The sequence below is a fragment of the Colletotrichum siamense genome, assembly GCF_013390195.1.
Source record: "Colletotrichum siamense strain Cg363 chromosome Unknown KSG_Cg363_contig09, whole genome shotgun sequence".
In the NCBI taxonomy this organism is placed as follows: Eukaryota; Fungi; Ascomycota; class Sordariomycetes; order Glomerellales; family Glomerellaceae; genus Colletotrichum; species Colletotrichum siamense.
Genome location: NW_023501022.1, coordinates 169,054 through 192,616, shown reverse-complemented (window position 1 = coordinate 192,616; position 23,563 = coordinate 169,054). Strand labels below are relative to the sequence as shown.

At 55.4% G+C, this 23,563-nt stretch overlaps 9 protein-coding genes across 9 annotated transcripts; 5 read left to right on the top strand and 4 right to left on the bottom strand.

The window, feature by feature from the left end:
• Positions 1–1,050: 1,050 nt before the first annotated feature.
• Positions 1,051–1,840, top strand: napA-0 (AP-1-like transcription factor napA; the record flags this gene model as incomplete). Its single annotated transcript, XM_036644689.1, has 3 exons — positions 1,051–1,164; positions 1,229–1,432; positions 1,493–1,840. 3 exons carry the CDS (start codon positions 1,051–1,053, stop codon positions 1,838–1,840), a joined length of 666 nt encoding a protein of 221 aa, XP_036489539.1.
• Positions 1,841–2,291: 451 nt separating this feature from the next.
• eglD-3 (putative endo-beta-1,4-glucanase D) lies at positions 2,292–3,272 on the bottom strand (the record flags this gene model as incomplete). The annotated part of the gene is made up of 6 exons (XM_036644688.1): positions 2,292–2,336; positions 2,390–2,444; positions 2,496–2,640; positions 2,703–2,910; positions 2,972–3,150; positions 3,209–3,272. The coding sequence occupies 6 exons, from the start codon at positions 3,270–3,272 to the stop codon at positions 2,292–2,294; spliced, it is 696 nt and encodes a 231-aa protein (XP_036489733.1).
• Positions 3,273–4,046: 774 nt separating this feature from the next.
• On the bottom strand, positions 4,047–4,996 carry eglD-2 (putative endo-beta-1,4-glucanase D; the record flags this gene model as incomplete). The annotated part of the gene is made up of 6 exons (XM_036644687.1): positions 4,047–4,058; positions 4,112–4,155; positions 4,209–4,427; positions 4,478–4,593; positions 4,645–4,780; positions 4,846–4,996. 6 exons carry the CDS (start codon positions 4,994–4,996, stop codon positions 4,047–4,049), a joined length of 678 nt encoding a protein of 225 aa, XP_036489256.1.
• Positions 4,997–6,284: 1,288 nt separating this feature from the next.
• On the bottom strand, positions 6,285–8,524 carry sdnS (Transcription factor sdnS; the record flags this gene model as incomplete). Its single annotated transcript, XM_036644686.1, has 2 exons — positions 6,285–8,338; positions 8,464–8,524. The coding sequence occupies 2 exons, from the start codon at positions 8,522–8,524 to the stop codon at positions 6,285–6,287; spliced, it is 2,115 nt and encodes a 704-aa protein (XP_036489258.1).
• Positions 8,525–9,405: 881 nt separating this feature from the next.
• On the top strand, positions 9,406–11,171 carry CGCS363_v012836 (uncharacterized protein; the record flags this gene model as incomplete). The annotated part of the gene is made up of 4 exons (XM_036644685.1): positions 9,406–9,850; positions 9,920–10,206; positions 10,277–10,398; positions 10,469–11,171. 4 exons carry the CDS (start codon positions 9,406–9,408, stop codon positions 11,169–11,171), a joined length of 1,557 nt encoding a protein of 518 aa, XP_036489976.1.
• A 2,929-nt stretch (positions 11,172–14,100) lies between these two features.
• On the top strand, positions 14,101–15,592 carry mtr-2 (N amino acid transport system protein; the record flags this gene model as incomplete). The annotated part of the gene is made up of 2 exons (XM_036644684.1): positions 14,101–15,474; positions 15,533–15,592. 2 exons carry the CDS (start codon positions 14,101–14,103, stop codon positions 15,590–15,592), a joined length of 1,434 nt encoding a protein of 477 aa, XP_036489190.1.
• Positions 15,593–16,448: 856 nt separating this feature from the next.
• mad2 (Mitotic spindle checkpoint component mad2) lies at positions 16,449–17,451 on the top strand (the record flags this gene model as incomplete). The annotated part of the gene is made up of 5 exons (XM_036644683.1): positions 16,449–16,529; positions 16,621–16,646; positions 16,713–16,751; positions 16,836–16,864; positions 16,934–17,451. The coding sequence occupies 5 exons, from the start codon at positions 16,449–16,451 to the stop codon at positions 17,449–17,451; spliced, it is 693 nt and encodes a 230-aa protein (XP_036489161.1).
• Positions 17,452–18,001: 550 nt separating this feature from the next.
• Positions 18,002–20,541, bottom strand: ubp14 (Ubiquitin carboxyl-terminal hydrolase 14; the record flags this gene model as incomplete). Its single annotated transcript, XM_036644682.1, has 4 exons — positions 18,002–18,140; positions 18,197–20,313; positions 20,369–20,436; positions 20,508–20,541. 4 exons carry the CDS (start codon positions 20,539–20,541, stop codon positions 18,002–18,004), a joined length of 2,358 nt encoding a protein of 785 aa, XP_036489980.1.
• A 1,494-nt stretch (positions 20,542–22,035) lies between these two features.
• CGCS363_v012832 (Iron sulfur cluster assembly protein 1) lies at positions 22,036–22,979 on the top strand (the record flags this gene model as incomplete). The annotated part of the gene is made up of 5 exons (XM_036644681.1): positions 22,036–22,175; positions 22,234–22,329; positions 22,531–22,650; positions 22,705–22,771; positions 22,830–22,979. 5 exons carry the CDS (start codon positions 22,036–22,038, stop codon positions 22,977–22,979), a joined length of 573 nt encoding a protein of 190 aa, XP_036489979.1.
• Between the last annotated feature and the right edge of the window lie 584 nt (positions 22,980–23,563).

Below are 23,563 nucleotides of genomic sequence, written 5' to 3'. Positions count from 1 at the left end.
GGTAGTAATAAGTAAATTAATATACTCTTCTTTCTATAGATAAATATTATACTACTTATAAGTAGGGCTAAGGCGTACCCTCTGTTAGGTTAGCAGGGAAGGGGGTACCTAAGGTTAACTGCATTATGTCTCTGGTCTCTAGACCACCCTGTGCCTTTACTGCTCCCCCCTGCCATGCTGCAGAAAATACGCACCACAGAATGAAAAATAAGGTGCGCCAGGCTTGTTCTGAAGCTAAGCCGCACACAGTCTAGAAGCCGCAGCAGCAACGAAAAGGTTGCGGCAGTCTGTCGAGTAATTAGGTAGGTTCGCGAGAATAACAGAGTCGCGGCACCGACAGAAGAAGCGAGGGCGGATACGTACCGGGGCCTGGGACCCGCTTTCCAGGTATTCCCGGGGCGTCTCCGCCCATCGCCGGCCTCGACCCTCTGCAGACCACGCGATGATCTCCGGCGTCCCGGGATCAGATGGATAATACACTCACATACCTGCATACACGCACACACCCAACCACGCCCATCCACACAACATGTACACTCAGTCTGAACACAACACAACACAACACAACACGGCCCAGCCGCACCCACACTCGGACGGTCCACCCACTGGGGAGGCCCCACTGTTCCATACCGTAGACCGGCGCGGCACCGAATACCGAATCCCAAAGATGCAACGGCCCTGAGATGAGATGGGGAGCCTCGTTGACATTAACACCCTCCCCCATTGGCTCCGTTCATAGCCTCCTGCCCTGGGCTCCATCGTCGCATCTTTCTTACCCTCGGATATCTTGCTCTGCTCTACTTCATGATGCTCTCTCCAGTCCCACCAGATATATAATCCTCCCGTCCACCCACCCTCGCCTCTCAATTCCCGCTAATGCCCTCCACCTCCACGCCCCCTTCTTATCCATCCCACGGATCCATCTTCATCGTTGTTTCCTCTCTACTCTTGACTTGTAATCTGTCATCGTCTTCGTGACTCTTGTTGATCCTTGCCTGACTCACCTCATACTGTCCATTAAAGCAGCAAGCTCATCATACAACCGCTGCAATGAACAGTACATCGCCCGAGATTCCTCCCTATACCATGGCCACCGGCTTCCCGCCCATGGGCCCGAATAACACTGCCTATGACCTCATTGCCTCTCAGTTCGCAGCTCGTATCGTAAGTCCTCGTTCATCAGTCACCCGCTCGTTGAAAACTCATAAAGCTCACGTTTGAACCGCAGGGTACGAACGAGAACGGCTACTGCACCCCGACATCACTATGGTCTTGCCCGCCGAGTCCCACATCAAGCATCGACACCAACAAGGCCGGCGACTCCCACGATGACTGCAGCCACTCATCAACGTCGGAAAGCTCCCTCGACAAGGCCTCTCAGAAGAGCAGACGCGCCAACAGATACAAGAACTGCAGCGAGACCGTGCTTTCAGTAAGCGAACCTGACATCGTCCAGTCATTGTGAGACATTCAACTTACACTGTACCTCCAGAAACGACGCGCACAAAACCGGGCTAACCAGCGCGCGTACCGTAAGCGCAAGGAGCAACGCTTGGAGGAGCTCCAGCAGCAGATCGACGATATGCACCAGAAGAACGACGCCCTTTGCTGCGCCTACAGGCTGCTGGCCAATGAGTGCTGCCGCCTCCGCGCTGGCCAGGTGACTGAGCAGTCGTCAACAAACTGGAACAACATGAACGGCGCCAACAACCTGATTCTCGACATGGCCGCGCTTAACGCCTACCGAACCACCAACCCCATCGCGACTTCGAGCCCAGCCACCGAGTCATATATGGAGTATCCCGGCACTCCCGAACAACTGTGGAGCCCCTATCCGTGAGTGGGTGCGGGATCGGCGCAGCTTCGCAGATAGTGATGGGCCTATGCGGTAACCGTCTTGAGATGATCAGGATTTTATGATTTATGGTTTTTCTTCGGGATCCGGTCATTCCCTTTGTCTGGGTGAGCCCCCTGTGGACGATGGTGTCTTCTTTTGGGGTTTGCGGCGTTGGACGGAAGAGCGTTGTTACTTTTAGCCGTGGAGTATGGTCTTTTCTTTCTACTTCACCTCTACAAGTGATACCAGCCGGGCGTAGAGTCAGGGCTGACATCTGGCAGCAATGCCACTGACACGAGATGTATGAACACGAAGCATGCAGACTCTGTGTAGACAATCAAAATCTGTGACCATTCATTTGGTTTCTCTACTATGTGACCTGATAATACCTTGTCGAGATGAGAACGTGGGCAAGCCTCATAGCGCTACCTTACTTGCACGACCAACACGCACTTTAACACTTGGCTACCGGACCTCCTGGGATAGTGTAGCTAGTTGGCTGGAAAACCTTGTCAGTGTTCCGAGCTCGCAGTATTTCTCGGTCTGACTCACCACGGGATAGTAAATGTTGATCAAGATTCCAGGCTCGTTGCCAGTGTACACGCCCCTGTCACCTGTCAGATACCAGAACTCCAAGCCATCCACACTGGACACTTACGGAAACCTGACCGTCGGAGAAAATTGACCACTTCCAGAGCCGGTCACTTTGATCTGGGCACATGAGATGTAGAACTGGGCCCCGCCCTTGGCGCTGGCTGAGTGCAGGCCAATCTGTTCGATGCGGAGGAGATACTCTCCAGGGGCTGATATCGCCAAGTCAGTTCCGTTTCTTGCAACAGGCAATCTACAGGAGGACAATACGTACGCGTGCATGATGGAATTTGAAAGTTGAAGGCTGCCTGGTTGGAGGCGGGAAACTTGATCTGTCCGTTGCCCGTCTCCGCGCCGAGCTCCCAGATCTTGGCCCAGGGTCCGCTGCCGTCGTACGTCGTGACGTTGCTGGAGCCTGCGGGTGACAGCCACACAATCACGGGACCGTCGTGGTAAATGGACTGGTCCATGGCGAAGCCAACCTGTTTTCTTGTCAACGACAGCTCAAAGTCCTAAATCTCCGTGTTCGGGCCGGTCACTTACGGTGGATCCCGCCGCGACAGTAGCGATCTTGGTGGCTGGTCCAGAGGAGAGACCGCCGGCATTGCACACAATATCCTTGCTCGAGACATCGGTGATAGGGCTGTTGTGGTTTGTGTTTCTCCGGACGTTGACGTACTCGCCGGTGTTGGTGCCTCCCACCACCAAGCTTGTGAAGCGGTCTAGGAGAGCATATCAGTATATGTTGCGCTGACAAGAGAGGAGACTGGTTTCACTGACAGTGAGCCGAGGTGAGGCTACATAATGTGGCAAGAGCGCCGAGGATTGGAGTGAGTGATTTCATGTTGAACTAGATGGGTAGCGGCTTTACGATTTCGTGGCTGGATCAAAGTTCTTTCTGAAGAGTATGCAACAAGCGCGCGATAGCTTGCTTTAATGGCCGTGAGTTTGCTGTTTGGCAGTATGTAGAAGTCTTCCCAAGTCTGGGCTGGTGGGGAGAGTTCCCCTGATCCGGAGGGGCCTATAGACGGATTGAGATCCCGGCACTTGCCTCATTAGTTCAGGAGGGTGTCGAGTCTAGATTGCCGAGACCATGGCGATGCAACTGTGTTGAATATAGCCGGTCATTTCTTCCGTGTCACGGGGATGTTGTGCTCCTTTTGTTGGCACCTGAGGGCACTAACATCGATCTGGTGTATGCCTCTGGGTAAGTCTAGACATCTGGCGACAAAACGTCCGAAGCTGCCAAGATGTTTATATTGCGGCCGTGGTAATATATTCAACCAAATCCTAGTTCTTGATGAAGATTCTCCGACGATATTGGTTTGTCCGAGTTGCCTCGCCCTCACAGGTCACGTCTGGGTCGAGCCATGGACAACTCAGAGAGAAAATGCTTCGCAGTTCATGCCAAGTGACTGTGCATTATTGTGAATTGCATGGGCTACAGATGGCTTAGTCGCCGAATCTTACGTTGGTGTACTCTTCCACATTTCTTTTCAGCTTTGCAACCACTTGAATTTGCATGTTTTGGATGTTCCAACCTCCAACTCAAAAGCCTAATCACGCACCGAGAGAAAGGAAGATCAACCATGTGCAACATAAACCCCAATCTCGCAACTTAGCAGTTCCACTGCGAATGATTAGCATCAAAACAAGAATCGAGACTGTTTCACCAGTACTTACCACGCTGCCTCCGGGGACTTCATAAGAAGTGAAGCCATTGTAGACTGCGAGATTTTGTTAGCATAGTACGCGCAACATTCGAATAGAGCACACGTACTGTTTGCGGTGTATCCTGGGTCAGTCTCCTTGAAAGCACCGGGGATGCTCAGTGTAGGCGAGAAGGCGCTCGCGCTGCTGCCGGTGACATTGATCTGGGCACAAGAAATGTAGAACTGAGGGATGCCGGCGGGCCAGGGGTTGTGGATGGCCAGCGACTGGATGCGCAGCAGGTACTCGCCGTTGGGAAGACAGGTCGGGATCTTGGCCTCGTATGTTTCTGCAGGGGTCAGTATCAAATTCCTGATAGAAATTGCGGACATTTCTTACGGTACATCGGCCATGTGGCCTGGCCGTTGGAGAAGGTCGGGCCAAAGTCCTTGAACTTGGCCCATTTTCCAGACCCGTCGTAGTCCTGAACGTGAGACGGCGCCTTGGAGAGGAATCTTTCAAACAAATGAGTGCGGGGTCTTCCGGTTGATCTATTCGAAACTCACAGAGAGATCGGGCCCTGGTGGTAGACGGCTGTGTCAAGGGTGAAGGAGAACGAGTCGCCAGGCTTGACCGAGGTGACGGTCGTCTGCGCACCGCTGGCGCCGCCTACATTGCATCTCAAGTCCGTGGAGGAAAGGTCTGGGAGTGTTTTCGTCAGTCGGGCTGATGCCCTTTGCAAATCGCCTTTCCTCGAAACCACGTACCAGTCACCGGGGAGTTGTAGTTGGTGTTCTTGCGAATGTGCTCGAAAACGCCAAATTTGGAAGAGCCCACGCCCAGCTGCTGGAAGATGTAGTGGCCAGACACCTCGGAGACGGCCACCGACAAGGCGGCTGCGATGGCAAAGACCTTCATGATGGGATGACTTGCAAATTGTGAGATGGCGAGCTGAAGGTCAGTGGCGGCGGTGGTTGAGCAACCAACAGCTCGGGCGTTGCGAATGCCCAGCTTCATTTATTATCCTCAGAGCCACCACAGAGCTGGACTATGACATTCATCACGGTCATCCGCGGATGTTTTGCACGGAGACGGCCCGGAGCCCCTGCCTCCACGATGCTACCCCGGAGGAGTTCCTCACGAGTTTGAGGGGCTTTGACTTGTGAACTACCTGGGTAAACGGGAACAGTGTCGCCCCTTACTTTATGATGGGCTCTGTATCCAGCAAATCACCCATGGCGTCCTAGACTTCCTGGTATGCATGAGGCGAGCTGGTTGGTGTACTTTTCGGGCTGCAATATAAATCGCCCCCGCGGAGTAGTATCCAGCGGCACGGGATCTGAGATTACAAGCAAGAGAGGCGACGTTGTGTTCCCTTCTTCAAAGGACCCATCAAGCCTGCATATGAGTGTCCTGCATGTATTTTGAACCACAACGAAGGCCAATCGGCTAGTCATAAAAGCCATGGCCGATGTTTCTATCGCCAAGGGAAGTCGGACCGGCTGTCTAGACCCGAAGATTGACCGTTGTTAATGGAAAAAGGGGGCATGACATGTTTCATGAAAGTGGATTGGCTGCAGTCGTTTGGATGCGAACAAGGACCGTAGTCGATAGGATCTCCCGGCAGAAGTCGCGCATGCAAGGAGTAATAGCCGATTCGCCGGAAGAGACGCACACCCATGTTGCCAATCTACTTTAAATTAAGCTTGTCGCAAGAAATATGACATTCGTCACACGATTGCGAACGGGATGCCTCTGTTTTGGCGACATCCATACATGAGACGAAGGTTCGGAGCTTGTGCCTCCGATTCGAAGCGGCACGGGATCGACACACATCACTGCCGGTACCGCGAAAATATTGCTTGGCACGAACAAACATCATCCGGAACCAGAAAGGGGTCATATCAACTCAAAGGACGCATGATTTTCTTAGGATAAAGGCCCGGGCATTACGTGACTCTATTCTCCAAGCCTACCCGGGTCCAACTGGGCCAGTAGATGTCTACTATTGAGATGGTGGAGGGTAATTATGTGTCCATGGACGTAAGCATATGACACCGGAAGCTTCAAAAAGATTGAGTTGGGTATATTCGATCCATGTTTAACGCCTCGTGCCATAGCCCATTACTAGCATGTCATACTAAAGAAATGTTCAAGACTCCCTGCCCGCCGTATCGTTTTCCCATAAGCCCAATACCACGCGATACTATTGCGTAAATCCACTAGGAGACATGCCAGGGTTCAAGAGGGACCAGTATGTCGTATCGACGCCTTGGAACGCCCAATCGCCCACCTCGGCCGTTATACCCGGACATTGCCATCCCAGGCAGTCGGCGTTGAATCCGGTGTATATGTCCCCGTGAGTGGTGTTGAATTCCTGGCTGAGAAGAGCATCCACAGACGCCATGGACGGGGTTTCTTGGTTTGGCGGGAATGAAGGCGGCGAAACCGTAGTGGTGTTCGAGGGCGTTGGAAGCTGGGAGTGGCTTAGATCCACCAAATGAGACTGGGCGTTTTGGTCCGACGAGTTTTTGATGTTGATTGTTCCAAGATAGGGAATGCTCAGCTTGAGATTCCACTCCTCGCCCGTCTCCGTGGTTAGGCAGTTCCTACAGCAATCGATAATGGGCAGCAGCTGCTTGATGATTCCGGCGCTCTCCCCCGAGAGCTTGTCGTCATTCAAGTCGGCCAGCTCTTCCATCTTCTCCATGACGGTCTGGGCCAGCGCCCTGTCTTCATCGCGTTGCAGAGCCCATTCATCGCCCCTGACTCCTGGTGGGCGGCTCAAATGACCTAGCAACAGTGTCATTGCCGCCATGAGAGAGGAATAATCGATGTGGCGACAGGAGAAGGCGGCATCGTTCGCCGTGCGGAAAACGACACAGCGCTTGAGCACCGCCCGGCTCGACTCTAAGCATACTTGCTTACTGTAGTCGAAGCGGTTGTTCGTCGGATTGCGGAGCATGTAAGGTAGATGCAGCAGAATGAGCAGGCTGTGGTGGTGAATCTGCAGCATCAGGTGGGACATGACTGTCATCTGCGTCTCCGGATCGGCGAAGGTCGACATTGGGGGCATCTCCCACCACCCTGCGCCCATGGTCTTCGCCGCATGTTCAAGCTCGCAGTCGATGGACTGCGTCATGGCGTATCCCTCGCTGGTGGACGCATGGTTCCTGTCAATGATGCGGAGGCATATGGCCGTGTAACGTTTCTCCAGCTTCTCCATGGGTGTGTCGTTACCTGTGTAAGTTTCACACATGAAGCTGTTGTCTTGGGTGCCGGCAGGCAGCCCAAGCAGCAGAGACAAGTAGCGATCACAGAAGTTGATTCGGTACCAAAGTTGGTGTGACGAGGGTATCATTGCCGGGTTGGTGGTGGGGTCACAAGACTTGAGCGGCCGACCGCCGTTCCGCTCGATGCCGATTAATTGTGCGAGGCTCAGGGCTCGTCTCATCGCCAGCCAAGCTTTGCGCAGGTTGCCCGAGTTGATGAGGTAGAAGCCCTGCAAAATGAGACACTCAAGACCCTCTACGGAGCCGACGAGGTCGTCGTTGGAGGTAACTTGGCTTGCGACTGCACTCCATTCGGCCATGGTGTCCTGGATGGAATTCTTGAGGGAGAGCCGAGAGGCGTCAAAGCATGGCGGTAACTGCTGGAGACAGATGGTCAACTGAAGAAGGCGCTTGGCTAATATGGCTGGGTGTTTGGCGATGTCGGGCATGGTTGAGAGCGATGCTAGCGACGGCGACTTGTTGTCGGCTATGTCTTGGTTGGAGTAGAACAAGATCAGGACGAATATCGGACCCCTGCTCGATTCGATTATTGTCCTGGCGTCCTGGACTGACGGAAACATGGAGTATAGTTCCTTGCATATCTTCTCATGTTTTTGCGTGGGCTGAGATGATTCTGATGTCGGCTTAGAAGGGGTTGGTTGTTGAAGCTGAGGCGCGACAGAAGCACTCTGGGTCGTCTGGACGCGGCTGTCCGGGGTGTAGAGAGACTCTGAAGTACGAGGAGACGTGTGCGAGGTGGCCGGCGTGATGACCTTTTCGGAGGACATTTCTGGGCCTATCTTGTCGGCCAGCTTGACCATCAACTCCTCAAGGCGGCCGAGACGTTGGGCCAAGCCGCGCTCGGGAGGACCAGACGGCTCATCGTCGATGAATTCCTGGCTGACGCAGGTGGTCCCCCTTGTCTTGCAGCCGGCGCAGGTTTGCTCTTCGTCAGAGGCAAACTCGCACCTGATCTTTCTCTTCCTGCCTGGATGGCATGTCAGCGGGCCATGCCATGTTCACACCCGCCAAGTCCGAAACCCAGATTCTGGGGTCTGAACCGATGTTCGGGTCTCGGGACGGCGGGGTTGTTTTTCGGACGGACGAACTCACACTGCCAGCAGCTGCGTGTTCCCTTGCGGACCTTTCTCTTCTTGGAGGGGCGCTCGTCCATGGTGTTAATACGATGGTGGGTTCACTAACACGGCAAAGGGTTGCAGCATCAATTGAGTGCTGTGTCTGACGGTTTGTGGCCAGTGATCTGGTGAAAGTTGGTCAAAGTTGTGCAGCCAGGCGAATTGGCTGAAGCTAGCCATGAAAAGAGCCCTTCGCACAGAGAATTGCATCACCGCGCCTGCCACGGCGTCAGCTCCTGTCTCATTGCTATCGTGATATTGTTCATCTGCTTACGGATATTTCGTCCGGTCGGAGGCCGAAGCGGACGAAGCGAGACCAGCAGACCTAATGAAAGAAATGCCCCCGGACGGACGAATGGTGCCCGAGTCATTTGCGGCAGGCCAATCAAAGCCAGACGCTTTCCGCTTTTGATACAAGCGTCCAAATGTCATTGGCCAGTGTTTCTTGGCTGATAAGTACGTACTGAAAACCACCTGCGCAGACTGCATTTGCATTCCTGGTGTTCAGCCATGCAATGCATTTGCATCTCACCCGCCAAGCATCCATCCTTCGCGCCGTCTGCTCTCTGAACTCGGACCACATTCGTATTTGATTACTAACTCCAGGATCATTCTCACGAATTTTGACAGACACGTTACAGGATACGTACTGCACATACCCGGCGCCAGTCTCCTCCCTGTAACAAGGCAAAGCACGCATTCACAAGCGTTCCTGCCCCGGGCCCGTCTCCGACTTTGACCCCGCACCGCTTCCGCTTCCGCTTCCGCCTCCGCCTCCGCCCCGATCAAGGCCCGGGTCTGCGCCGGAGGAAATCACGGAGGAAAGCACGGCCCTTGATGCAAGCTCTTCTGTGCTGTGCCGTGCTACCCTCCGCCACTCCGCATTCCAGCCGCATCGGCCCATGAGGAGGGGCCTGCCATGACCCCGCCGCCCGAGTACAAGTTTGTCAACTTCGGCGCCGACGAGGGAGAATTCCAGCCGGCAAACAAATCCGTCCGAAGCCATGCTATCAGGACGGCCATCCAGAAGGGTGCCTCTGAGCTGTATACCAATACGGCACTGATATCTCAGGACACCATCAAGCGCAAAGCGCAGTTGAAGGGCCGCTTCAGACTGCCTGCGACTCCTGCGAAACCTACCTCCGCAGGGCAAAGCTCCAGGGGCAAGCCAAGACAAACTACAACACCTCATTCCACCAATGCGTCACGGACGACTCCTCGTCAGTCGTTGCAGAATTCACTTGAATCCGTGACGCAGGCTTCTTTGCCTCCTTGGGTCCAGCGGCTGGGTAGCGATAACGCAGACCCCTTCAACACGCTGCCCATCCCGAGCAATTCCTCGGTGGATTCTCTGGTCAGATACTGTAAGTCGAACCTCCGCGTTAGGTTTGAACGTCCAAACCATCTACGGATGCTAGACGCTGACCCCACAGTCATCACAAGGTTCAACCTCAATTCGACCACGACTGACCAGCAGAGGCCATGGTTTCCCTACGCCATGCAGAGTGCTCTCATCATGCGCGTCACGCTCGCTCTGGCAGCCGAGTTCTTGACGGCGACGATGCCCTCGCTTGATCCGAAGCTCCAACGCGAAGGGTACCAACAGAAAGGCGAGGCCATGCGCATCATCAGGACTCGGCTGGAGTCTCGAGAGTCTGCCAAGAGCGCAAGCGACGACCTGTCCGTACTTGCCGGCGTGGCCATGCTGGGAAGCGTCGAAGTCAGTGTACCTACCTTGGTCCTTGGGATATGTCTCCAACGCACTTCAAAACTCTGACACACACTTTCAGGCATTCCAAGGCCATTTTGCAGCAGCAGAGGTACACCTGACCGGACTTCATTCCATGATGGAGGCCCGAGGCGGGCCAGACACGATCAAACACGACTACATCCTCTGCCGTTGCATCAACTGGTAGGGCTCTCCACCCTTTCCCCAGACTCCTCCTCATCAATTTGACTCTTACTCACCAAACCATCGTCAGGATTGACATCCAAGTGGCATCCGGTCTGGGGAGGATTCCGAAATTTCCCATGTTCCATACCCTCGACCAGGTCTCTCTGCCATCATCAGTCGTGAATCGCGCAATGACACCTTCCTTGCGTCACCTGGACAGGCTCGGAGGCCACAATCCCGACGAGAGCAATGAACCACGTAAGATTTTCGTGAGTCTGAGGCAAGCAATCTGCTCGCAGGCGGGGGCCGTGTCAGCAGACGACATCAGAATCGTCATGAACACCGCAGACAGCTCGATCCTGCACTTCCTGTACGTGGAGCGTCGAATAGCGACACCTGTCCAGAAGCGGTTCCTCGTCTTGGTCGCGGCGGCTCACGTTTTTCTGTACGTCGTCCTGCGAGAGATCCCGACAACCGGGCACATGATCCGGCTCTTGGTAGCGCGCATGCGGGCCGCGCTGGACGACGCAGACTCCATCGCACTCATCTGGGTCTCCCACGACGCCGCCCTGCTCTGGATCCTCTTCGTCGGTATCGTCGGGTCCGGAACAACAGAGGACCGCCAGTGGTTCGCTTCGAGATTGCACAAGGTTCTGGACAGAGCCGGCGACGTGTTGCCCCCAGAGCGATGTAACCGCGAAACCTTACAGCAGATGCTCGCGGGATTTCTTTGGCGGGACGAGCGATGTCTGCCGGTCCTGGAGGAAATCTGGGGGAGTCACACGCAGTAACGGAGTACCCGTACCCGTTCGGCGGTCAAATAACGACAACGAGATTGGTTGAAGCTGTCGTGGGATCGGAGGGTGTTGGCCTCGAGGACCATGTCAAGACACGCCGTCCCGCATGTCGGCGAAGAAACGACCGGTATGACCCGTATTGCAGCAATATCGGCGGTTGATGCGTTCGTCCTGTCGGCGGGAGGGTGAGGGTGGCACGACTCAGTCGCCGCAGGCAACGGGGACGAGTGCGTTGGATTGCTGACAATATGGAGAAATTGAGAGCACTTGGGCGCTCAAAATTGCCCTTTTTGCATCCAACTGGCCCCATCCCCGCATATTTTACCCCGGATTCCATCACACAATTGGAATTGCCAATGGCTTCGTCCCAACCCCTCTCATCCATCCATTCCTCTGCTCCTCTCTCAACAAGCCCCCATGCCCATGTCCATGGACCAGCCCCCCCCCCTTTCCCCTGCTTGCCTGCCTGGCCCCTTGTTTCTCTTTTGCGAGCCCCCTGCTGAGTTGCAGAGGAGCGAAGAAAAGCCCGGCGCAAACCGCGTCCGAGCCATTCGCACACTGTTTGTGCAAGGTGAAGGACAAGCACAAGCATGCTCGGTTTCGCGGCACGTCGGCCGAGTGTCTGCAATGCACGCGCAAACCTTCGGGTCCGCTAGAGACGCAGGCCATCAAATGTCGGTTTGCCCGTTGCGCGCCCGTCGAGCTATCTTTGACTGGTGTTCTTAATTGAAACTCATTTGTGGAAACAAGCCTTATCAGTGATCACTGCTGACAGTTGGTTCAAGGAATCAAGACTCGAATCATTTTCATCTTGAAACCGGCTTTACCGTGTTGCTTGCCACCGCGTCGTCGCATGTCGGTCAATTCGGCGAATATTTCTCTCGTTAATGAAGGCCCCAACGAGCCAACGAGGCCCGAAACCATTATCTCTGCGGTTGGTAATGGGAAGATGTCAGTTTATTCACGCCAGCACACGGCTGGCCACTCACATTGTCCCAAAGGCAGATGAGATGAGAAAAAACAAATACCAAGAGAAAAGAAAAAAAGGGTCTGCGCCAGTTCCGCCCTGAGTTCATGGCTCTGGTCGTCGGTCGACATGGGTGTTCCCAAAGTCCCCGTCGCGTGAGAGATCTCATTCTCGCGTCGCCAACAGCGCAGAGAAGTGAGATTTGTGCAGGGGCAACCCGCGTCGTCACGGCAGTCGGCCACTCACGTTGCAGGGAACGACGTCGGAGGCGTCGACAAGCCTTTTCCGCCCTCGAGTCGATCTTCTAGAAGCCTTCCTAATGCACGACTCTGTGCGACGGTGTGAGTGGGCACCGGCCAGGATGACGACTCGAGCATGTCGGGATTCTACGGGACCATCACCCGCGCTATTACGTTTTCCTTTGCAGCCGGCTGCGGGTATGCGGCATTGCTCCCACGAGCGGCATAGCGCATTCAGGAACACTGCAAAAACGGACAGACGGGCGTGACGGGCAGCCTTGAAAGGACTTCTCTCGCCAGGGCTAGCAGCGGCTCATGCCACCATGCCGCTCCCCCCCCTTGCTCGGCAATCGCCAACTTGGCTTTGCTTCCCGTCTGAAGAGATTGAGCCTCACACTCTTGGCCCAACGTCTGATGGCTTGTGGCTCTGCAAAGTGTGCGTCACTCACACCTTAGTCTGGGTTTCGAAGCAGGCGGACTGAGCGAGCGCAGAGTTTCTCCCGTCTGGACGGGCAATAACACGCATGCCTGACGATACACCCATCCGCAATCCCAGTTATGCCAGCTCTTCCCAGCGCCACCGGTCGTATTTCGGGGCTGGTCGTGGGTATGGACTGACTCAAGGGGCAAGGTGAGGCCACTCTGCGGCTCTTCTGCTGGGTCCATTAGGTAAAGCAGAGGTCACAAAATCCACTCTATTACGATGTCAAAACTTTTCGAATTGCCTCAGTCCCGCAGTGCCTCGCAGGCCCTCGCGAGCAGACCTGGTTTCTTTGACAAATGGCCAGCGCAAAGAGCACCAGCATCGTAGTTCTGGCCGTTGCTTCTCCAGGGAAACTCGGGACGCCTTCAACAGTGCGTCTGGAATTTCAGGGACGCTGGTCGATTTCGCGGGGAAAGTCTGCAACGGTCTATTCCCCCGCAAAACCAAGACGCACGGAATCATAGAGGCGACGGGGATGATGGGATGGGACGAGCTTGCTGTGATATCAATCATGACCCGGGCTGACGAACCTCCATGAACCCATCCCTTGCCTAGCAATTGCCATCGCGCCCACTCACATTCGTCCGTTGCCGGTGTCACCGCTCCAAGATCGCGGGGGCCAGAGATAAGGACCCTTGTTCAACAAGTCCATGTTCATTGATTGCATGGAAGTGGAAGGGGAAGAGTCTCCTCCAACTTGTTGGAGTTGTCCTCTCAGAGCAGTCGAGACGGCGGAGGGAAGGGCGAGGCTTCCATCGAGCCCTCCTCTCCTCTCCTCTCCTCTCCTCTCTTGTCCCATCTCCTCCTCGGCCTGACTCCGGGGTCGGTGCTCTGGCTCTGGCTCATGCTCCGCCTCTTGCCACCATATATCCTCCTCCCACCTTCCCATCTTTTTGGAGTTGTTTTTGCTCTCTCTCCTTCTTCAGTCCAACCAGGCACTCGACAGTCTCTCTCTCACTCTTCGGTCCTTCCAGACTCTTCAACTGCCGTTCGCGACCAGCTCAACCCGGTCTCTCCTCTCTTCTCTCGCCAGAGTCCAGAGCACGCGCCTGTGTAGGTCTGTCCAGTCTACTCGCCACCACCAAGTCGGTCCGTTTCTCTCCACACCAACGACACCAGCCATCTCGTGTGTGAAAACTCGTGCGCCCTACTAGGCCCCACGGAGCATATCCATCCATCCAGCCATCCTTTGCACAACGGTCAAAAATACCAACATCACCAACACCAACAGCAATGGATCACGACCAGATCAACAACCAGTCCCGCGGGGCTGAGGGCAAGGACACCAAGGCGGACGGCGCCGCTATCGCCCCCCAGTTCTCCCGCGATGCCGTCTTCCCCGGAGAGGTCGTCGGCGAGGTCACCGACCTCAACCGCCAGGACCTGGAGAAGCAGAAGGCTGCCCAGGGCAGCGCCCACTTCCACCGCCTCGGCTGGAAGCGTCTCACCGTCGTCCTCATCGTCGAGGCCATCGCCCTCGGCAGTCTCAGTCTCCCCGCCGCCTTCGCTACCCTCGGCATGGTTCCTGGCGTCATCCTCTGCATCAGTCTCGGTCTCATCGCCATCTACACCAGTGACGTCGTCGGTCAGGTCAAGCTCAAGTTCCCCCACGTTTCGCACTACGCCGACGCCGGCCAGCTCATGATGGGCCGCTTCGGCTACGAACTCGTTGGTGCCATGTTCGCTCTGCAGTTGACTTTCCTGGTTAGCTCCCACACCCTCACCGGCGCCATTGCTTTTGGCAACATCACCAACAACGGCGCTTGCTCCATCGTCTTCGCCGTCGTCTCCGCCATCATTCTGCTGATCCTCGCCATCCCTCCCTCCTTCGCCGAGGTTGCCATCCTGGGATACATCGACTTCGTCTCCATCATCTTGGCCATTGGTATCACCATGATTGCCACCGGCATCAACAAGGACTCCATCACCACCGCTCCCTGGTCCGCGTGGCCCCAGGACGGTCTCACCTTTGCCGAGGCCTTCATTGCCATCACCAACATCGTGTTCGCCTACAGCTTTGCCATTTGCCAGTTCTCCTTCATGGACGAGATGCACACTCCCTCTGACTACAAGAAGTCCATCTGGGCCCTTGGTCTCATTGAGATCTTCATCTACACCCTCACTGGTGCCCTCATCTACGCCTTTGTCGGCCAGGAGGTTCAGTCCCCCGCTCTCCTGTCCGCTGGCCACACCATCTCCAAGGTCGCCTTCGGCGTTGGTCTGCCCGTCATCTTCATTTCGGGATCCATCAACACCACGGTCGTCGGTCGCTACATCCACGGTCGCATGTACAAGGACTCCATCATCCGCTTCATCAACACCAAGATGGGCTGGATCACCTGGCTTACTCTGATTACCGTCATCACCGTCCTTGCCTTCATCATCGCCGAGGCCATCCCCTTCTTCTCCGAGCTCCTGTCCATCAGCTCTTCCCTCTTCATCTCTGGCTTCACCTTCTACTTCCCTGCCATGATGTGGTTCATGCTCATCCGTGAGGGCTCTCCTTTCGCCACCCACAACCTGTGGAAGACCGCCTTGAACGGTCTGTGCTTCGTCATTGGCATGATTGTTCTCGTCTGCGGCACATACGCCAGTATTGTTGAGATTGTAAGTTTTGACCGCTCATCGCTCTTGGTCATAGTCCACACGCTAACCCGCTCTACAGGCGCACAAGTTCAAGACCGGCGCCATCAGCAGCCCCTTCACCTGCGCTGCTCTTGCTTAAAGCAAAACAAAAGTCTTTCAAGTTTCATAGATAATACAAATACCCCCTGTTTATTACTGCAAGCTATTATCTTGTTCATGTGATGCGTTGTGACTTGTTGGATGCACGGTACTGAAGGTTGTCAGAATGCTCTTAGTTACTTTTTGCCAACCTCTAGTTGCGTCGTATGGTTGCTTGAACAGCTCCCAGCGAGTAAAGTATTTAGTTCGATCCCTGTCCGCCACCAAGTCCAACCAGGTCATGATGAGCTTTTAGATAACATATCTGTTGCTGCCAAATGTCCAACTTCCGTTGGGTTCTGGAGACTGGTTGAAGCAGATTCGCGACTTCATCTCCCGACGTCAAAACAAAGCCATATTTACTATACAGTCAAATCCTTGTTCGACCGCCATTGCGGAAAGTTTCGCAGTTGGAGCAGCAAGCCCGAAGCGGGGCCCCCGGACTGGCAAAGCAAACTGTGTAAGTTGCCCGTCGGCAGCTTCTGGCAAGTTGCAACTCAATAGGTAAGCCCGGGCGATGCAGTGTACGGCGAAAGATACCTGGAGGTTGCAATGCCGGCCCGGAACAGCGGGGCTCTGTACTGCGTACCTTAGCAGTGCCGAGCGCTAACCTGAACCGAGGACGAATGCCCTGCCTGCTCAACTGGACCCCTGTACTCACTGTCAGCTGTCACCGCCAGGCCAAGACAGGCCCAATCACCCCGCAACCAGCCCAAAATTCGATCCCGTCCAAAAGTAAACAAACCCATCACCGCCGCAAGTCTCACCTCAACGACCGTTCGTTCAGGAATCGACACTCCACGTGCAACCGCTGCCGCCCCGCCCACTCACTCGTTCGCCGACCGACATCATTTACAATGGGTTCCGACGACAAGGTCGACAAGTCTAAGGTGCACAAGCTCGCCCTCAAGGGCAGCGCGAAGCTCGTCGCCGAGTTCGTGAGTAACCCCTCGTCGCATCCCCTTGGGCCACGTCCCCTTGATTGCATCATGCGCAAAACATTGTACTGATCAGGCTTCTGCTGAGTAGTTTCAATATTCGATACACACCATTCTGTACGAACTGCCAACCTCCCTCTGGAGTTCCCGACTACGCTCAGCATGATCTAACCCCGCTCCCAGTTTCCAACGAGGTGTCTATCCTGCGGAAGACTTCTCTGCGTAAGCCAAAACCCCTCCCGGCGCATCCTGGATCTTGTGTATTGGTTTCGTTGTTAGTTGCTGACCTTCTTGCGCTTCGTTCAGCGTCAAGAAATATGGCCTCAACATGCTAGGTTCGAGACACCCTCCCATCCCGTCGAACGATCGAAAGCGTCACAGCTTGCTCTAACACACAACTGCAGTATCGTCGGACGACCAGGTCAGGGCGTACATCAAGAAGATCATGGGCCAGCTGGACCGCTGGATGCTTCGCGGAAAGATCTCCAAGCTCGTCATCGTCATCACCGACAAGGACACGGGCGAGCACGTCGAGCGCTGGCAGTTTGACGTGCAAATCTTTGGCAAGTCAAAGTCAAAGTCCAAGTCGAGCTCGAAAGCAGCAGACCAGGAGAACGTCGCACCCGGCGGCGGCGGGTCGGCGGCGGCCGAGGCCGCGCCCGAGAAGACGGAAAAGGAGATCCAGGACGAGATCGCCGCCATCTTCCGCCAGATCACCGCCTCCGTCACCTTCCTCCCCCAGCTCGCCGGCGACTGCACCTTCAACGTGCTCGTCTACGCCGACGCCGACAGCGAGGTGCCCGTCGAGTGGGGCGACAGCGACGCAAAGGAGATTGAGAATGGCGAACGCGTCCAGCTGCGTGGCTTCAGCACCAGCAACCACCGCGTCGATACCCTCGTCAGCTACCGTCTGGCCGAGTGAGCCGGCTTCTCTCTCTTTCCCCCACCCCTTACGTCGTTGCCGTGTACTATTACGATGGAGCCACAGAGATGAATGTACGATGATGGAGTGCGGAATCTGATGCCACATCCCCCCGAAATTCTGGGCTGGTGGAGGCATCAACATGTTAAAGGCGTCTTGGCGTTGGAGGTCACTGAACATATTCGGAACACCCCGAGTCTGAATCTGTGATGAGCACTATCTTTGGCCGTCACCAGTAATGAAGAAACTATAATTTATCTGCCTTCTTGTGCCCCTATACCGGAGTCTGTCTTGTATGTGTATTCTCCTTTTCCACACCGCACATGACTGCTTCCCTCCATCTCCCGCCATGCAACCAACCATGCTTCTTCCCTTGATCATTGATACACGCAACTTCGACATGCCATTCGTATGCCCAGGACAACCGCCTTTGTCCGTTTTCGTCGTTATGCCGCAACCCAAACGCCATTGAAGAAGTACACGTGGGTAAACTTCCTCGACTCCTCAATCTCCGCCGCTTCAACAACCTTACTGGCATTGAAGAGAGTTCCTAGACTCGCTTGAAGAAGTACACGTAGGCAAACTTTCTCATCTCCTCAATCTCTGCCGCCTCAACAACTTTCTCGTCGTTGAAGAGGACCCAAGCGGGGTGGCCGTCTACCTCCTTGCGGATGAAGGCTACATAGTGACTAGTTTGATTGTTAGCTTGTTTTCACGACCACAACTCTGAAAGAGAAAGACCTACCCAGCATGGATGCTTGTGCCCTTGTGGCAGGAGATGGACTGGAGCTGGTACTTGGCAGGGGTGGCACCACTTCCCGCCTCCGGCTTGGGTGCAGCAGAGTCGGATGCTGCCGCAGGCGTCTCTTCGTCGTCAAAGACTCCTTGATCGTCAGGGTGGCTGAAGAGCCACTCGACAGCTCGCTCAACATCACCGCTGGTCTCCCGCAGCGCCTTCTTCGCCTGTGGCACGGAGAAGCCCATGGCCCCGAGCATCTCAATCTTTTCGGGATCCGCCGCATCACCCTTGGCGCCTGCACCACCGCTAAGAACCAGAGGCTCATCAATGTCCGGGTCTTCCATGTGCGCAAAGAGCCACTCCATGGCGGCGTTAGCGTCGGAGTTGCCAGTGGCGTGGAGGGCGCGATCGCATCTGTTGCGGCCGAAGCCCATGGCTTCAAGCTGGCTGGAGGCCTCAGGGTTGGCTACGAACGCAGGGGCACTTTCCTCGACATCATCCGGAAGAGTCTCTTCCGATGGCTGGAGACCCTTGGAGAGGTAGTCGTCGAGGAGGAACGGCTCGTCGGGAACGATGACAGGGACGTCGATCTTGACCGGAACCCAGTTGATGACAGCCATCTTCCTAGCATTGACGACAAGGTTCTCAGGCAGCGTCTTGAACAGAGATCGCTTGGTGTAACCGTCCTTGCTTCCACATGCAGAACACGTCAACTCCACAACCTCTTCGGCGGTGAAATTATCCAGGCACTCTCTGAGCGTGACCGGCTTGTACGCATCGGGCTTCGCCTCGGCACCCTCCTCGGCGGGGAGCTTCTCCAATGGGACGTCGATGAAGATGTTGTCTTGCTCATTAGTCGAGTATCTGACCTTCTTGCATCCAAGGCATTGCAACCTCTGCTCAAGAACGAAGCGGAAAGGTTGGGTCGGGTCTCCAAGGTCGGGAGGATGCGGGGAACGAGTGATAAGCTTGAAAATGTGCTGCAACAGCTCAAAGGCATCCTGTTGGCGCATAGTCGAGAACTCGGCATGACCTCTGCCGATCAAGTGCTTCAACATGGCGGGTGCCAGGCCCTTCTGTGTCGGGAGGTCGGGGGACTGATCAGATGGGACAGCATCGGAATCGGGCCTCGAGTAGCGGCCTGAAATCAGGCCGTCTGCCATCTTGCGAAGCTGGGTCTCCAGATCCTCCGCAGGGTCATGGACAACGGGAAGGTCGCGGGCAGGCAAGAAGTAGCGGTTCTTGAAGGCGGGGGTATCAAAAAGACACTGGACGATGCTGGCAAGGTAGCAGCTGTTACCGAGGTTCTTGAGGCCAGTCAAGCCGGCGCCAAAGAGAGGCTTCAACTCCTTTCCGTCCTCAGTAGTCATGCTGAAGTCCCAGCGCAAGTTCTGCTCAATCTGCATCTCCGTCAAGCTCTTCTCCGTCTTTTGTCGATCGGCCAAGATGATTCCCCAGTGGCCCAGATGCTGGCCAAGGTCTCCGTCAATTCTCTCCTCATCGCACTTGTAACAGTAGACGTCTGCAGTTCCCTCGGGGGTAATGGATCCCAGCTTGACAGCGACACCATGTCCAGACTCGGTGGAGTGTGCGAGGGCGTGGGAGTTACCATCGACACCGCCCATTTGCTTGCGGCCGCAGCCCAGGTTTCCGCACTCCAGGCAGAGCCAAAGATTCTCGTGCAAGTCGCAGGCCGAGCAGTGTCCAAGATCGCCGGATTGAATGGTTCGGGGCTCCGACTGCTGCATAAGCAAGATGTGCTCGCAGCTGGTCAGCTCCTGCTCCCAAGCCTTGACCTCCTCCTTGCGGGAAAAGGTGTTGGCCTTCATAATTCCATCGACGACATTTGCAAGCTTGTCACTTGTCTTGTCGAGCTCTTGGTTGCACTCGAGGCACTTGACGATGGTTGTGGTGTCGAATCGGTCTTCTTCGGTCTCGGCGGCGATAGCCAGCTTCGACATCTTGAGCGGAGGCTCATCTCGGACGACGACTTTGCGGGTGCGGCGAATATTCAGCACGAGAGGGTGCTCCCATAGCCGTCGGTGAAGCTGGGCGTGGCTGCGATCACCAGCACATCCGCCGTTGAAGCACTGGAGGCAGACATCAACGCCGGCGGGATCGTCCTGGACACAACAAGTCAGCAAATGAAGGTCTAGGGAGGCTTAGAGAAGCGCTTACACGGGAGTCGAAGCACTGGGTGCAGTCCTCTCGGTAGACAGATTGGATGGGCGTCGGCGGCTGCAGAGCTGCAAGATGTCAGCTGGGTGAAGCTTCGCATGGGCAGGGGAGATGTCTGTAAGCCTCGGGGAACACAAACTTGGGGCTATGGTCTCCAGATGAGGGCACGCCATGGTGGAAGCTGGTGTTGCCTTTTCTCGTTCAGAGATCGCGGTCAGTGAGCTTCGGAATGTTGCTGTGGAGGGTGAGGGTTGGAGTTGTGTTGACTTTTGAATGCGCCCTGGCTGTCTTGTAGAAAAGGCAAACAGGCAGGTGCAGCAGAGGCGTCAAAGCGCAACCTTGAAAGGAAGGAAGCTGAGTTGAGAAGGCGCAAGGCAGGTTCCTGAGCAAAGCAAGTCAGAGCAAACAACCGATAAGCTCAAGCTCTTGCAGGAAAATAGTGGCAAGGTAAGGTAGTGGCCGTTGTGGTGGTGCACCCAGCTCAGTCTTGGTGGGCTGTATTGGTTGGTGCTGGTGCTGGTGCTGGTGCTGCCCCGCGGCGGGGACCCGGTTACGGCACCACAAGGCAGCACTGGACTGCTGCTGCGGGAGAGCTCGAGCTTAGGTAAGGACAGGCTGCCTGGAGCTGAACGATTACGTAGTGAAGTGGGGCCTTTGCAGTGCTTAATCGCATTGAGTTGTCTACTTGCATGAGAGCTGCTTAATTGCGCGTAGATGAGTCAAGATGCTGTCTTTGATGCAACACCGACTTTTTAGTGGAGATTATGCATCGAAACGACTTTCCCCGGACTTAAGAACAGAGGACAGAAAAAAAGAAGAACAAAAAAGCGGACACGGGACCCTGCCTACCGCCGACCGGCCGGTGATTGAATCTGGAGTACGTAAGACCAGCGACGACGGAGGTGCAGGACGTATCTAATCAGATCCAATCTCTTTCGTTGACGAGGACAATGACAAATTGTTGCCGCCCCGTCGGATGCTCCACCGCAGCTGCGAATCCCGCCCAGCCAGCTGGTAGAGACAGAGGGGAGGCCTGGCACGGGCTGTCAGAGGACGGGGATACGCTCCGGTGCCGTGCGGTACGTACTCTCCCCGTCGCTGAGCCGAGGAAACGTGCCTTATCACAGCCAATGAGACGACGTCTGACGAATCAAGTGGAGGCGGTCGAGTTTTTGTCTTCTCCGAGGCGCCGAGCCTAGTGAGCTCTCCATGACTTAATGCATGGTCATTGAAAGCTCTGATTGGCGGCTGGCACCTGCTACCACCGAGATCGCCATCGTTCTCCGTCACAAGCCCCGCATCCGCAGTGTGTGAGTGCCAGATTCTGGAGCCCGTCCCAGCGCCCGCTCCAGTGAAGTGAACTGCAACGGTGCCACTCCCACTGCCAGTGCCAGCGCCAGCGCCAGCTCTCTCCATTTTATTCTTTTGACCCGAATCTTCGCCTCCTCTTTCTGCCCTCCGCTAAACCCTCAGCTGCCGAGTGCCCATCTGCCTCAACAAATTTCTTATTTCGCCCTCCTCTTGTCGCCAACACCATCGACAATCACATTTGATACCCTCAATCGATTCTTGCGACTTCAAACGAACCTGCGACGATTTCCTAAGCTCGATACCTATCCACACACAGCCAACCGAAAAAGACCCCGACGACGAAAATACCCTTCACGATGTTCTCCAGGTCCCTCCGTGTCGCCTCCCGCGCGATCCTCACCACCTCTGTCCGCCCCTCCGCCGCTCCCGCCCGCCAGCTTGCACCTGCTGTTGCCGTCGGCGCGACGAGGGCATACCACGAGAAGGTGTTGGACCAGTATGTGACCCCGGATATCACGTTTGGAAGACGAAGAGTACTGATGTCTGCGAAACAGCTACTCCCGCCCCCGCAATGTCGGTTCCATGCCCAAGGGCGACAAGGACGTCGGCCAGGGCCTCGTCGGCGCTCCCGCCTGCGGTGACGTTATGAAGTAAGACGCCTCCCGCGAAGAACATCCCCAATATCATCAAGTCGCTGTCGGCACGCACTGCGGGGCTCGGCATGCCCTCCGGTCGCAAGCTGCTTCATTTTGCTTCGGCTTCCTCCCGAATGCACGCGCACATCGACCGACCGCCATGCGATATATATCCTTCATCTCTGTCAGGCCTACATGCTAACAAGTTTGTCGCAGGCTCAACATCCGCGTCGACCCCAAGACCAACACCATCTCCGATGTCAAGTTCAAGACCTTCGGCTGCGGTTCCGCTATCGCATCCTCCAGCTACCTGACCGAGCTCGTCCGTGGCATGACGTGAGTCGACACATTTCTTTACATTACTCATCTCCTTGCTAACCATCAATGTAGTTTGGAGCAGGCCGGCCGAGTGAAGAACACTGAGATCGCCCAGGAGCTCAAGCTCCCCCCCGTCAAGGTATGGCTGCCCAGACGACGCAAAGCTGTCGCATTGTCCAGTGCTAACAAAATAATAGCTTCACTGCAGCATGCTTGCCGAGGACGCCATCAAGGCCGCCATTTCTGACTACTACACCAAGAACCCCAACGCGAAGCCCACCAACCTCGCAGGCACCGAGGCCAAGACCGAGGCCCCCGCCGCCGCTTCCGCTTCCGCATCCGCATGAATAATTTTTCTCTTTTCTTAACCCGTTACACGTTTCATGGAGTTCGGACACGGAGAATGATGCCAGGTGGTGCAGTGGGTGTGGTGAGGCCTGGTGATTGGGCGATTCTCGCCTAAACAAGATTTCGTCGTTTCAAAACATTTTTTCAACAAAATTACTGGAGTTTGGGAGGGAAATACGGATTCACACGGCTTGGATGGACGAAGGCTCCTTCATCGCGGCCGCTACGGCCATCACGATATTCAAGCCCACGCTGCCACGAAGCTACTCTTTACAAAATCTCATCTCAGAGGCTTCCAAGGGGCAGGGTTGTACGTCAGTGTTGAAATACCATTTTAGTTAGTGGCCAGCTTATCAGCGACCGACAAGACAGATGAAAATCCGAAGAAAGGAACATGAGAATTTCCAAAAACTTGACATTGCATGGGGAACTGAGCCTGAGACTCGGCGATGCCCGACCAACAGAGTGCACCGATAGCGGCGCGTTCGCTGGCTAGGCCTAATGCATCGTGAGACTGATGATGCGGGGCGAGTGCGATTGATGCTGGGAGCACTCCCTCTCCAAGGGTATAGCCTGACCACGT